Source organism: Colletotrichum karsti (assembly GCF_011947395.1).
Source record: "Colletotrichum karsti strain CkLH20 chromosome Unknown Scaffold18, whole genome shotgun sequence".
NCBI lineage: Eukaryota > Fungi > Ascomycota > Sordariomycetes > Glomerellales > Glomerellaceae > Colletotrichum > Colletotrichum karsti.
Genome location: NW_024065918.1, coordinates 862,357 through 877,608, shown reverse-complemented (window position 1 = coordinate 877,608; position 15,252 = coordinate 862,357). Strand labels below are relative to the sequence as shown.

The window sequence follows — 15,252 nt, the reverse complement described above, 5'->3', positions numbered from 1 at the left end:
CACTCTGCAGCAAGCAAAGAACAGGACGCAGCTCGTCCCCACGATCGTATCAGGATGTGGTAGCTCGCTTCGCAGTTTCTAGATGAGGGAAGAATCGGAGACATGGCCACTCCGTTGAGAACGGACGGGATGGATACTCTGGCAATATGACTATCGCGGCATTATGGCCCAAGCTGAGAACATGCGCTCGCTCATAGGATTTCATACACGAAAACGAATTGAGCAAGTTCCATGCATCAACGAGAAAAGAGAGCGAGAGGAGTGGAAGGTCAAAGGTGCTGAGCACCTGATTCGGCTTTTAGCGTGTGCTATATACCCAGGACAACCCAAGTCCTGCCAACCATCCGCGCAAGTCCGCGCTGGTGTCTACCCAACCAGAATCCACTGTATATACAAAAACCAGCGCCGCAGGGCATACCAAGACTCGGCACCGAAACCATAAACCACAGTTGCCCAAGTAAATCAGAATCCCCAACACCTTGCAGTAAAATCACACTCATGGAAACAAACCTCCTTGCGGAAGTACAACGCCTGTTCCTTTGGCAACAGGAGCGATCATCACCATCGCTCCCGAGCCTTTTTGATTTCCGCGGACGCTTGGTCCGAAACGTGGCCATATATATATACAGCATTTTGAAGCTCCGGTTGCACCACCGGGAGCGACTGGCTCGTTGGAGGCGTGGAATGCTGTCACCGCATACCACTGAGCCATGTGAAACGTATCCCCACCGACTGTCGAGCGACATTGACGAAAGACGATGAGATAAAATTGGCGAAAGAAGCGAGATAACCGAGAGACAGGACGTAGGAGATAGATGGGCTGAGCGGATGCGCCATGGATGTTTCCACCGGGCCAGCATTCCGGACGACACCAACTGATCATGATGTCATGGCACGATCATCGGTCATAACTGGAAAAGTTTTTTTTTTTCGTACTTTTTTCTTTTTTTTTCCTTTGCTCGGCCTTGCAGGCTTCGTGGTGGAGGGCCATATTGGGCAGGCCCGCGTCATGCAGATTGGAGCTAAGCAGCCCAATCAATGCCTGAACGCGACCCAACACAATGCCCAGCCACAATGGGGAAAGAATGTGACACGAAACGAAAATGAGAATTGAATGAATCAAACTAGGACGATTCAAGACATCTCAATCAGTAGACGTAGCTGTCGAAGCCATCAGCGAGCGGGTCCTGGTACGTAGTAGGTGTAACCGTGTTCGAGGACGAGATGGAGAAGGCCGTCTCGTGCGACAGACCGTTCATGGGCGAGTTTGAGGTAAATGGCGAGAACGCAAATGCCTCCGACGCAGAGGAGAGCGGCGGCATATTGGGAACGGCCAAGAAGGAAGAGGCCTGGGTATCGATGGCCAGCTCAGGCATCGAGTACGACGCCGGGAAGTTCATGTCGTAATGCATGTTCTCGCCCATGTGGCCAAGCGAAAGATCCATCATGGTGGGATCGTACTGCACAGCCTCTTCCTCGTCCTCCTCGAGGGCCTCAGCCTCGGCGTCGGCGGCATCGTCAGCGGTGACGAAAACCTCCTGCATCCAGAGCTTGAGCTCGTTCATGGGGGGCCAGTCACCGCCGCCCTTACCGCCGCGCTTCTCATCGTCGTCGCCCCGCTTGTTCTTGCCGCGCGGGGTCTTGGGCTTGAAGTGGGTGCGACGGAGATGAGCTGCCGCATTGTAGTAGGCACCATAGTGCTTTCCGGCGACGCACTGCTTGCACTTGGACAACGGGTTGATAGCCTCAACGCCGGACTTGAGACCAGCGGTAGCTGGGTCGCGGCAGATGAACTTCTTGATGGTGCCCTCGTGCTTGGCATTGATGTGTCTGCGAAGTTCGTGATCACCGCGGAAGCCGTCAGGGTGGTCAGTGCACTGATCGCAGTAGACCTTGGGGTGCTTGGGACGAGTGTAGGTGCCCTTGGTAACAGGAACCTTGCCCTCCTTCTTGGACTGGGAAGGCTTAAGGGCATCGGCAGGCTTGGGTGCGAGAGCAGTGCGGGTGGCATTGTGGATCTGCTGCTGGAAAACCTCCTTCGCCCTCCGCTCCTGATTCGACTTGGTAGACGCGTTGCTGTTGGCGGAGAAGGAACGCTCCATCAAAGAAGAACCCTGGGACAGGAACTGGTCGTCGATCGGTGACTGCTGACCGTAGTGCTGCTGAGAAAGGTTGGCGCCGACGTAAGCCAGGTAAGTCTCGGGCTTGACGTTGGGCGATGTACCGAAGTGGGCGTTCGAGTACATATCTTGCGAGAAGTCCATGTGCGAACCGGTGGAGCCGAGGCGGGCCATGTCGAGCGCGTCGTTGAGGGACTGGCTCTCGTGGTGGTGATCGAAAGAGCTGTTCTCCCTGGTCAAAGGGGTCGTCTCCGGGGCGGAAGTGCCGGAGCTCATGGAAGGACAGACTGAAGCGACCAAGCTAGCCTGGGAGTTGCGGCCATCCGGTGTCAAGAAGGAGGGCTGAGGCGGGATCATGGCGGGAGAGGCGAGGCTCTCGTCTTGAGTCGCGAGGTAGGCGGCGATGTCCATGCCGACGCCTGGGAGGGGCATGTTCTCTTCGACTCTTGGAAGACTTGACGGGCGACGATTTGACGGGGTGCGCTGGATGGAGGGTTGAGGAGCCTGGAACAGGACATGAGGGTCGTCTCTGGATTGTGTGAAGCGATCCATCATGGTGTTGGGGGTATTTGAGGATTGGAGCGGCGCGATAGAGCCTTTGGCGACGAACGGAATTGACTTTTCCGAGCGGTTGGAAGTGCTTCTTGCCATGCCCGTCATGGGGACCGCGCGAGGATATTGCTGAGACATGACCCTCGGACGCTTGACGGGTTGCGGTGAGTCCATGTCACTACTGCGTTCCTGCGAGCTTATTAGTACGGACGAGACGAAGTATATGGTAGTTGCGAGCGGTGGTGAATTACCATCATTCTCGTTGATGCGGCGGAGTATCCCATGTTGGACTTGCTCCTGGGCATTGAAGCCCTCCTTGCGGCGGGTGCACCATTCTGAAGTTGATGTTGGTGTTGGGCGATGGCGGGGTCTACGTAGTAGTCACCTTGGGGTGGGAGAAGGTTCATGGGATTTGTCTGGGCGGCTGGGGCGGGAGCATGCTGGAGATGGAGAAGGTTTTGGAGGCTTTCTATCTCTTGCTGCTTCTGTAGCACCTGACGTTGAATCTCTTGATAATTGAGGGGATGATGGCTCATGTTGTTGCTTCTACGAGTCGGCGAAGAATGATGCAGGTAGAGCTAGTGTGGGTATGGCGGGCGTTGGAGTGAAGCGAGTCGGGGGTGGTCGATGGACCGAGTCGAGAGTCGATAGAGTGCTGGTGAAAGTGATGTGATACGATGGGTGCAGCCTCGTCTTGCGCTGGCACATCCAAGTCCAAGTGCGAGGAACCCCGAGTGACGATGGTGGAAACTAGCGGGGATATTGCTGCTGAAGACAAACGAAGAAACGAGGTCTCGTTGTCTGGCGTTGAGCGAAACAATATCGTCGATGCTCCTTTGGTTGGGTGGTAGTGGTGTTGGATTGTGCTCTCGGAGATGTTCCAAGGGCGTGTTTGTTCGAGGCGATAGACAAGGGATCTGTGGCTTCGAATGGATAGTCGATCGTAAGTGTATGAGAAGGCGAACTGGCGAGACGAGTGGTTTAAAGAGAAGGACAGGATGAGCCGCGCAATGAATGTCCAGTCACAGAAGTGAGGCTTTGGCAGCGTCTCCACAGCGAGCTGGTAGTGTAATGTCGGTGGAACAGGCAAAGACAGTGGTGGACAGGGACGCTAGAGGAAGAAGCAGGGGAGGGAGGGGTGAGGAAGTTGGTGGTGTTGGGAGAGAGTGGGATGGATGATGATGGTGTAGTGGTGTGTGGAAGAGAAGAAGGGTGTGTGGATGGTTTGAAGGTATCCGTGCTTGCTTGCTGGCTGGGAGGGTGTGATTGAGATGGAGGGTGGTGGTGGTGGTGGTGATGAGCTGGCCGACGTGGAGCGGGTGTTTAGCTGCTCTTGCGGCTGCTCTTTCTGCCAAAGGACAAGGGGCGGTGAGAGGAATTTGGGGGGTGTGGGACCAGCGAATATCCCAAAAATGCAGCTGCGACTTGCAGTTGCAGACAACCGGTCCGCTCCTGCTTTTCCTGAGCCAGAGACCGGTCAGAGAAGGCACCTCATTCATAGAGGGAAGTCACAGAGGGCAGATGCAGCAGGAGCAGGCAGGGCCGATGATGGTCCTTGGACGGGAAGGAACGAATCGAAGCGAGGAAAGAAGGTTAAAGTGGATGTAGAGGTACGTACCTCCAACCAGCCAACCAACAGCCGGCGTTTTGTCGTGATTTTTTATTTTCTTAAGATACCTGAGGTAAGGTACGTACCGCCCAAGGTAAACATCCTGTCGGCCACCGGGATGGCCCCGTCAGGCCAGCAACTTCATCCTCATCACACACACGGCGTTTCTGCTATCTGGCACAGCTGTCAACGGTCCACTCAGAGCACATCTCCTCCTAGTGTTCTGCCTCTCTTTCGGCTTCGGTGACGACTGCGTGGTATTTTTGGTGTCCATGTTTGGGACTCTCCAGTCTCCCGCTCAGCAGGTCACGACTCACCAGAGGGTGGGTGTGTGGGCACCGAACACGTCTGCTAGCGCGTGCCAGGCACTCCCAGGCTCCTCGACGCCCGGCTTCTCAGCTCCTCTCTTCCCTCAGTCTCAGCAGCACCGAACATCATCTTGGCTGGCCTGTCACTGTCAGGTCGCTGCCACTGTCACCCTCAACATTACCCTAACTATCCTGCCGGTACGGATATCTTGGCTTGCTTAGCTCCAGAGGCCTTTCCAAACAGAGGCAGGCTTCCCACGACGATTTCCCTCTTGGGTCACAGGTTACGCTATTGCAAAGGGTACGACCCGACCTCATCTCAGCTACGACAAGGGCCCAAAATGACTGACAGGACGGACAGCTCGGGAAGCCAATGCCCATCATCTCCTATCGGCAATACCAGGTCGTCGTCCCCCACATTCACGAATCACCAGAGGACATTGTGATCCAGCAGAAGGAAGACGTTCGAATAATGGGCCGACATCGTGATCGACCCGAACTTTCAACACGCGGCCCACCAGCCCGGCGGGTCTTCCACCTCTCTGCCGAATAAACCACCGCCTGGCACCTGGCACATGGCACTGCACGCTGCGGCGGCAATGGAGATCGCGATGCGATTGATGAGATGCCCCCCGGCTCCAGCTCCAACTTCATCCACTCATCGACCTGACATCCAACTTCTTGTGCTCATCTTTGGCACTAGACCACTGTTTGGAGGCATCTGAATGACTCTGCCACTCATGCTCGGCTTGCCAAGAAATTGCGCGTGCCTTGCTTCAAGTCCACAGACTTGTCCCAAGACGGTCTTTATCGCGCAATAGTGCGCAATGCACAAACCGATCCCGACTGCTGTTGCCGCTGCCGCTGCTGTGTTTTTCCAGCACTTTTTACCGAACGTCTGTGTCCTCTGGAGAACCGCATCAACGCATAAAGACTCAGCCCGGGAAAGGAACCAAAAACACCAGACCAGACCATCACCACCACGCCCACTACGTACATCGTGCGGGTACATCTAGAGGCAGAGGGGTGTACGGTTGGGCCGTTGGCGACATGACTCGTCCTGACGCCGTCGACCGTTAGGTTTGCGGTTGCGCGCTACTGACAGCACCAGCCGAAAGCCAGACGGGACACAAACGCTGTTCCTGGCTCCCGTCCACTAACACCCGTCCGCCGCTCACACCGCCATGCGAAGTTATCGCCAGCTCGGTTCCGGTAGCCCAACTCTATTTCGTCCTGTCTTCTGTAACCAACGTTCCCACCCCATCTATTCGTGGCCGCGCAACGCTCCTCGTTCTTAATTACTTGTTTTAACGACATCGACACCATCACCACGGAAAACATCATAGCTTCGAGTTCATGCGAAGCTTCCCTAGCTCCGTCCTAGCGCCCACGAGTTCTCTTTTACTTCTGAAAAATCAGTCGATGAAAGGAGGTCAAAGAGCCTACGAATTGGCTTTTCCGGCAGTCGTACACGCGGCAGGGAACCCCGCCGTCCTTACACTTCCCGTCTGAAGACGTCTTATCGGGCCACGGCCACGCGTGATGGGTTGGGTGCTCAGATGAGGGAGGACGATGAGGGCGACAATTACTCCGCCGTGACGGCATCGCCAGTCGCTCAAGACCCCCAAAAGAAAAAAAAAAAACGACGAAGCGTGTCAGACGTTGAACCGTCAGGCAAACAATGCACACGAGACACTTTCGCCAACCTCTGAGCTGCAGAACGGCAGCATAAAGTACAACGAGTCACAACATATCCCAAAAAAACCAATTCCAGAAATACCCCGAACACGCTGCGTAAGGGGTCCTGTCCGCGCACGATGCTGGGACACAGCCCTGGGACATGACCTCAATATCTCAGCGACCTGACCAACATAGCTAATCTGACTGATCTCCGGGCCTGGACCGGGGACGGGGAAATCGGAAAACAGCCCGCCACAGAAGAACGTTGGATGCACAGAGACACGGCGCAGAGTATTGGCAACCTAACCCCCAAAGTCAAGGGGGAAAAGGAAAAGCAAATGCCAAAATGACGGCAGAGGTTGCCAGGATGAGACGGCCAGACTCAGAATAAGAAACAATAATTTCCAACGCCATCCGTCATTGTCGTCGACATCAGGACATCTGGGCAGCCGATCCCCATCACAAGGGGCACATCGCACCAATGCAGCCTTCCATGTCCCACGGCAACAGCTTCCTTAGGCTTACCTACCTACCCACGGACACACCAACACCACTGTCACCACACGAGACATTGACAATTCCCTACCGGTACCGGGCCACGACGTGACGACCCATCCCACGCGGGCGAGATACCTCAGATATCCCGTTTTCCATTAGGTGATGTTCAGGCACGATGGTCTGTTCTCCTTCGGCCATGTGCGTGGTGGGTGTGCATTGTCTCTGACACCCATGGCCACGATGCGGCGGCGCACTTCACCAAGATGTGTCCTCCGTGCCCCAAGACTCATCCCCCAAGACGGCAATGTCGCGATGGGCTGGCTGACCACCTGCGTCTTTTACCGTACGACTTGAGCATCTTCTCTGATTCGACAAAATGAACCTCAAGAATCGCAGAAGAACGCCAGAACGCCTAACGCATCTGCACCGAGATGCCATCAGCAAATGGCCCATTCCTCAGAGGGCCCGCTACACCCCCCTGGTTGGCCCCGAATCTGTGATTGACGCGGTGCATACGATACGGAACGCCCATCCAGCTGCATCTCATTCCCCCCATCCCGTTGGCAACACACTCCTCCAATCGACCCCAAGTTTGCCTCGTTTTCTTCATTCGCTGGAGGTCGTTTCCCCCACAGCACCCATCCCGCAGCGCAGGATGAGAGGAACACTACCTGACCTGGGCAGGTGTCCAGTCGCGGCCAGCTGGCAGTCCACTTTTTGTTTCCCCAACTTCCCATAATTCCACTTTTACCCTCCCCGACTTCAGCACAGCCAATGGGATCTGGTATTCATCTCCAAAAGGGGAATAGCTGAGCAGGGCGAACCTCGATTGGCTACGGCTCGCTCCCGCAACAAAGTGAGGCTGCCGCCCCACCACCCGGAAACCATTGGCTGGCCGTTTTCCTTGGGAAGCTCTGCACGCCGGGGATCACGCCTGCTGGCTGCTGCTCGCCGTCTCGTCTCGTCTCGTCCTGTCGTCGAAAGGTCCCGCCGATATGCCGTCCTCGTGAGCACTGAGCGGAACTCCTTTTTTCCCTGATATTACCAACTGCCAACTTTTTTTTTGGTCTTGTCAGTATTACGGATAGAAGATATCCGTACGGGACTCATATCAATCAATCTCCATCGGTGAGCAACTCCGTCCAATGACCACAACGAAACGTCTCCATTAGACTCTCTCCCACCAGAGAAAAATTGGAGTCAATCTTCAAGTGATCGTCCCGAAGAAAAGCATATTCCACGCCTCAAGGGATCATCCCTCACATCGCAGACCGCCGGGAGAACACCCAGAATCTCAGCAGGAATTTGAGGTGTCATCACTGGATGGACCGTATTAGTGTACGTACTCGACATACCGTACAACGCACACCCACCAACCCACGAGCCATGCATCTCTGCGACAATCTCCCGTCATCAGACGGCTTCTGGCATTGGTGTTTGTCTCTTTTGTCCCTTCCTCTCGATGGGTGATCCTCCCCCCAAACCCCAAGCGCGCCCCCGCTTAATCTTGAGGTCGTCCTCACCTTTCCCAGTTCCGACCGCACCATCGCAGATCGCAACTCTCCTTGGCCGCACTACCAATCCTCACTCACCGAATTGCTGCAACATCACAGTCATTCCCACGACTCGCGGCTCTTATTGACAGAACCACTACTAGACCGCAGTTGCATTCGGGCTGACAGAAACAAGAACAGCGGGTCCCTTTCGACCTTCTAGACCTCCGCCGGCCTTTTGCTGATGTTCCCTCTGAATTGCCTCTCTCGTCAATAATACGACCATCACAACGGCAGACGTCTCTTCCCACCAGCACCACCAACACCACCCTTTCGCAATATCCCCCGCGGCTCAGGCTTGCTGATCCCCGTCCGGCACAGGGAACGTTGAATGCAACACCAACGGAACTCAATCCGAAGGCCTGAACATTATCTCGTCCAATGTCTTCGTTGCCGTTAAGCACACGGCACGAGAGAAAATCGCCCGACGAGCCTTTTTTCTTTCAACCCATCTCATCTGCCCATCCAATCATGATCAGCAAAGTTGCCTGAAAAAATGCTCCAACTCACCCGCCCAATCGGGTACGGGACGTGATAAACAAAAAAGAACGGCTTCGGCAACTGGCATCCCAATTTCCATTTTACCAAGGCGGGGAACAACCACCAAGATAAGATGTCACGATCACAGACACGGGATCATGATGAAGACATCGACGGAAATCCTGACGACGACGCAGCGCTATGTCCCTTCAACCTTCCCCTCACTTTTTACTCGAAGAAAACAAACAGCAGTCGTCATGTCATCCCAATACACGCATTACAGACGACCTTTCGTAGGTTTGGCTGCCCGGGGAGAGCATTATCATGCCGTACGTAGGTACGATAGGACCGCCAGCCAAGGCCGTATGCGCCGCCGTGGTGGTGGTGTGGTATGTGCGGCTCGCCGAATGGGAATCGTGGGGTCGTCTACACCCGGCTCCGAGCCGCATCGCAGCTGCGTGCATTTGCGCGCGCTCGCGCGCGGCGGCGCAGCGCCGGCTGGCTGGCTGAACCCACGATTGTGTATGATGCTGGAATTTCCTTCTGTGCGTAGAACAGAGTATGTATGTACGTGTAAGTGGTGGTTTTGTTTGTGGCTGCCCGAGACAGCACCACCACACCACACGCACCACCACGAGTGTGGTGGCCGGTCCGCCCATGTAAGTCGACCGTCGTGCATGGCAGCCTGGTTTTGCCTGACATCCCTTCTTGTCCGATCAGGCGGTCCCGAGCAGTTCACCAACCATGCGATGCGAGGCGGCCTGCGGTCAGCTTTTTTCTCTTCTTCTCTTTGGGATGACGGGCCAATGAGGCATGTTGACTTGGCTTGGCGCTGGGGTTTGGAGGGCGCGCAAGTGCGCTCTTTGGAACTGCGGCGATGTGGGCCAACGGGGGTCAATTTTTCACTGCATTCTTAACCCATCCCGAGCAAGTGCGCTCTTTGGAACTGCGGCGTCGTGCGGTTTGGTTTTTGATGTTGTCTTTGGGGTGATTGGAGGCGCAGATGCGCGGGAGTTTTGGTGGAGGACGGGTGTGATTGGTGATAATCTAGTAAGGCAACCGAAGAGGTTCACCCTTCGCCACCTCTCAATTTCACTGCAATTTAATCCACACTCGAGGCCTTCTCGCTCGGCGTTGTGCCGTTGGATTTGGTGTTTTGGGGGAGGGGAGGCGCAGATGCGCGGGAGCTCTGGCGGAGGTCGGAGGACGACGGGTGTGGTTTGGCGATGGTCCGCCAGAGCCGCGCCCTTCCCTCTCTTTTTCCACTGCAATTTAAACCACCCCCAAGGCTCTGACTGAGCGTCAGATGTGCAATGCGGACCGCTGGCCATACGTATTCTTACTATCAGCCTGCTGCGCAAGTCTAGAGCGAAAGGCACGTCAAGCCATATTCCTGGTATTATCAAGATAGTTTTCTGGTGTATCTCTCGCAAGTTATTGGTGCCGTCATGTCCATCTTTCCAAGTTCGCTTTAGATTAGACTACAGTCACAACATTTACCGTTGCCGGTTTGCGGGGGAGAGCAGAAATATGACTCCAAATCATAACCAGCATGTATGGCGGATTTGATTGGGGATGGGTGTGGCTTAGGTCCGGATTGTGCTTTTGGTGATGCTTCGCCAGAGCCTCATTCGCCGCCTCACTTTTTTTGACTCTTGGCATACTTCACTGCATTTTAATCTATCCCTAAGGCTCTCTCTCTCTCTCTCTCTCTCTCTCTCTCTCTCTTCCCGCCCCAGAGCAGGCAGAAGTTATATCTTCAATACGAGGAACTACCGCTTCACTTCACTATAGTTTCAACCCATCCCATCGCAGACGGCGTATGTTCGATCTAACTCGGGAGAGCAACCGTATATATATCCGAAAGACCAGAGTCACGGACAAATAGACGGGGAGCTCACATAATAACACGGATGAGAGGACGGATTTGGGGCGTTCCTCTCAGTTTAGAGTTCTTTCAAACGATTGTGGGTTGCTAGCTTTACACTGGGATTAGGGGGCGCGTAACTATGACCCTCAGAACTGTGGTATTGTGCGGTTGGTTCTGATATTGACCTCATGTTGCCTTGGGGATTGGAGGCGCAGATGCGCGTTGATTATAGTAGAGGATGGGTGTGACTTGTTGAAGTTCTGTGTAGTGACTTGGTGATGATAGTAAAGCAACCATTGACGCTTCCCCGTGTGACCCAAGGTATGGCGAACCAATCTCACTGCGTCTCAATCTATTCCCCAGGCTTCAACTAAGCGCCACGAATACTAGTGGTACTTCCCAGTCAAGACGGTTGTACGACTTCATGCTCTCCAGAGCATGTAAGGTTGCTGGTACTGCCTAGGCATTCCCGTCCTAGACCCTGAACGTATACACGGAAGTATGTTACTGAGGCGAGAGGGCATTCGTCTTATTGTAATGATACAACAGATACGTCTTAGCAGTTGCTCTGTTAGAACAAGATTAGGGCCTACTACGAAACATATGAGACAGTGAAGCAACGCAGTAAATCAATGGGAGGACGGGCGAGCCTTAGTTCTGTATTTATAATGTGAGAGTCCTAAGCTACGCGATTTACAAAGCAATGGTGTATAACTAACTCCTATTGAGGAAACTTTTACAAGACATTATTACTAGCCCTATTTATTAATGAATTTCTATTTCTCTACATACCAAGCTATGAGGCTTCTAAAAATTTCCAAGCATTGAACTGGAAAACCTACAAATAATACACTTTCAAGTAATCGAGACTAAACTTGAGCCACTTTCCAGGTAATAACACACATATGAGCAGTGATACCGTTTTCATTATTGGTATAATTCATATTGAGCCTTTAATGGCTAGAGCTCTTGGTCAACTGAGCTGCACTCTGAATGAAGTGGTATGTATTTAGAACTATTAGCAACATTAAGCGTAACCAATGCTCTAGAGACTGGTAACCAAATCTACACCTGCAAACAGAGACTTTTCAGGCTAGAGCTGCTTTTAAGACATTGACTTGAGCTATTGTGAAGGGCTGGGTGATGCCTTTCTCTCATCGATTTCGTGGGTGCGAGAGATGCGTTGAGGATCTGGTTGGTAAAGCTCCCGTTGAGAAGGGAGTGGTGAGGGAGGGTTTGAGAGGCGTTTCGATCTGGAAGGGCGTGGTCTTGTATTTGGGTAGTACGCGTTTTGGTACGGAGGCTGTAGTGTGGTTGGGTTTGGGGGACTTTCCGGTCTGATTACGGCTGATCTGCGAGGATACTTCAAAGGGTTTGGGAGCCTTTCCGGTCCGGATGAGGCTGATCTGTGAAGATCGTTGAAAGAGTTTGGGGGACTTCCTTCCGGTATGGAAGAGGCTAACCTGTGAGGATTGTTGGAAGCGTTTGGGGGTCTTTCAGGTATGGGACAGGCTGATCTATGAAAATATGGGTTGGAAGGGTTTGGGGGACCTTTCTCTTTGAAAGTTGATCTGTAAGGATCTGGTAGGAAAGGGTTGGGCCCTTCCAATTGTCGTCTGATGTCGTCATTGAAAAAGGCTGAAAACGGAATATCCGTAACTCCGGGATCGTCATCAGGCGGTAGAGTAAGCTGGACGAGTGAAAAGTAATAGTCAAGCACTTTGGGGTGCTCTCGGACCGTCTCTTGCCATTGTTGATTCACCGCGGTCGGTGGCGATGTTGTGGTCTCTGAGACCGACGATGATGCAAAAGTCTCGACGTCACCCTTCGTTACTTCGTCTTCAGTCTTCTCCTCCTTAGTAGTGAACCGGAGAACCTGGCCCTGGTCGCGCGTCTTCGTTTCTTCCGTCGCATAAGCGTTGGAGTCGTTTCCAGCCACACATCTCTCATCGGATACGCCCAACTTCGCACCTTCCTGTTCCAGTCTGCAAATTTCGAGAACTGAGCCTCGTGAGTGGGTCAGCACCCAAGAACGAATTTCGTCATACACAGGCCCCATCATTCTGCTTTCCGCCTGAGCCACGGCGATATCCAGGGCCTCTGCCTCGCAATAACACATGATCGATGCTGATCTGAGACAGACAGAGCAATCTGGGTCAAGGCGAATTGTCCGTTCCCGGGGTTTGGGGGTTTCTGGCTCATGTTTAGACCCTTTCTCATAGGCTTTGCGGAATTCTTCCAGTATTGGATCATTCTCCGAGTTGATTGACGTGGCTTGGCTGGTATTCATGAATCCCCATTCATATCGATGTCGCTCTTCTAATGGAATTCCTGAGAATATTTCACGACATGCCGACTCAGAGATGATCCCATGTCCATGAATATCTGCTGGAAAGAATCGAGAGACTTGCTCTAAGTCAGGGTTTTGTTGAGATGTATGACCTTGAGACTCTGGGTCGTCGACGGTGTGGTCTAGTTCGTCCGGGCCGTGGACTGTATCGTATGAAGAGCATGTGGTGCAGGTTCCCGAGTGAAAGTAATCTTTCAAAGTACTCCTACTTTGTGCGCTTGCTGAAGAACCGCTGCCGGTCTGACTCGCCAAGTCGGTATATGCCCCTGTTTCTTCTTCATAGCTTGGAAGGGACTTGAGGGCAAGGAAACGCATGTGGCCAACGACGTGATCTTCCATACTGCCGTTGACATCAGCTTCTCCACAGAGAGGACAGGTCTGAAATAGTTGTCCTGCTGCTCGGGCGTTCTTATCCGCCAGAACTCCAAGTTGGGCATCATTGAATTTGCCGGAGTGAACTGTCCGCATGTGGTCGAGGTAGTCTTGCTTGGAAGAAGCCTCAAAGGGTGGGTGTAACTTTGACTTGCACTTCCACTTGAGCGTATGGTCGCGCATATGTTTCAGCCAACTATTGCTGTGGGTGTAGAGCTCCTCCCCATACTCGCAATCCTCGAACAAGCAAACGTAAGGGTCCAGATCGCCCTTCACATGTTCCCTGATAGTATCGAATTATCAGCATACGGCTCGTCGAAAAGGATAAGACGGCGGACAATCTAAATAGAATAGCATGTCCGTTTGCAAGCGTTTGGGGTTGTACATACTTCCATCTTTTGTCATTGACAACCTCTGCGACAGGCAGCGCGCAGAAACAAAACGGACAGATGATTTCTCCGACTGCCGCAACACATTCGTCCCATTCCTTTCGCAATATTTCATTATTTGTTACTTGAGCCCTAACAACGGAGGTGTCGAGTGTAATACTGCCGCTCTCGCCAGCCTCCACTGCCGTGAGATCGATGACAATTGGGCGAGCACTCTTGCTTCGGGCCTTCAATTTATTGTACTTCCGTAGAAGGCCGCCACACGGAGCAGGAGGGAAGCGCAAATTGTCATGGGAACTCAATGCCACAGTCTTTGACATGGAGACAACCGAAGGGGTTGAAGATTTCTTGAAATGATCTGGGGCAAGCGTAGTCGCAGTCATCGCCGTGGATCGTACAGCACTTCTGGCTGTGTCGTCGGCTGGTGCTTTCCCTTGCGCAGCCACGGCCTCTTGGCCCACTTCATGCGGTTGATTCTGCTCCTTCTTTACGCGGACTGCTGCTTTCGACGCAACCGGTTGTGCAGGCTGGGCCTGTGTCCGGGTAGGTTTGCTTCCATAGCGAGCCCTTCGATAGAGAATTCTTTTTCGTCTCAACAGCATGGTTTTTGCGAGGCGCTGCCGAATGCTCTCACTGACTTCCGGGAACTGGTCGCGAATGTGATGAACAAAGAGCTGTTCCAGGAAGTCTTCAACATCGTTGCCCTCGTCGTCTTGAATTTGGAAACACTTCGCAGCCTTTTGCTTGTGGACCTCTTTGCTGGCTCGGCGGATAGTGTTTGAAAATTTGTGCAGGAGGCTGATTTCCCCAGCGATCCCTGTGATTATCTGGTCAAGGCTGAAATCCATCTCTTCTGATGACTTCTCAGATACTTTCGGACCGAGGGCATCCAAGACTTCGAGGCCTAGAGAGGCACCAACGCTGCACCGTTAGCAAATTGTTCATTTTGGAGCCAAAATAGAATCCTTCCACATACACCTCTGGGCCTGTAGTTCCAGTGCTTCCAAAAGGCCACCAACGGTATCTTGAACATCAGGGGCTTCGCGCAATCGATGGTCTAAAGAACCTCGACCGGAGGCGAAAACCCCAATGTTTGCTGTCCAGACAGAGAACCTGGCGATTTGGTTCTCTACGAGCGTTACTTCTCGAGGATGGACGTCGACAGCCTTATCGAGGCATTTTTGAAATGCGTCCAGGCATGACCGAGCGAGCGCTGCAATTGTTGGATGCGGTGGTCCTCTTGTCTCCTTCAGCAGCGGATGCTCTCCGGCACGGAATTCCATCTCAACTAAACCTCACAATCAACCACCTTCATGGAGCAAAGCTGCAAAGGCGGGCGAGGATAAGAATCGAAGATGCTCATCCCAAAGACGTTTGCCGAAGCAAAGTTCCCCTCCCGGTTGAATGATTGGGTCACCTCCTACTTCATCGCTTTGTCAGCCGTCTTACTGCAGCAGGGGTTTGCGCCGAG

The 15,252-nt window shown here is 53.3% G+C and overlaps 1 protein-coding gene across 1 annotated transcript; it reads right to left on the bottom strand.

Moving 5' to 3' along the window:
- Positions 1–1,148: 1,148 nt before the first annotated feature.
- On the bottom strand, positions 1,149–3,079 carry CkaCkLH20_06333 (key lime pathogenicity protein; the record flags this gene model as incomplete). Its single annotated transcript, XM_038889050.1, has 2 exons — positions 1,149–2,861; positions 2,924–3,079. The coding sequence occupies 2 exons, from the start codon at positions 3,077–3,079 to the stop codon at positions 1,149–1,151; spliced, it is 1,869 nt and encodes a 622-aa protein (XP_038745851.1).
- Between the last annotated feature and the right edge of the window lie 12,173 nt (positions 3,080–15,252).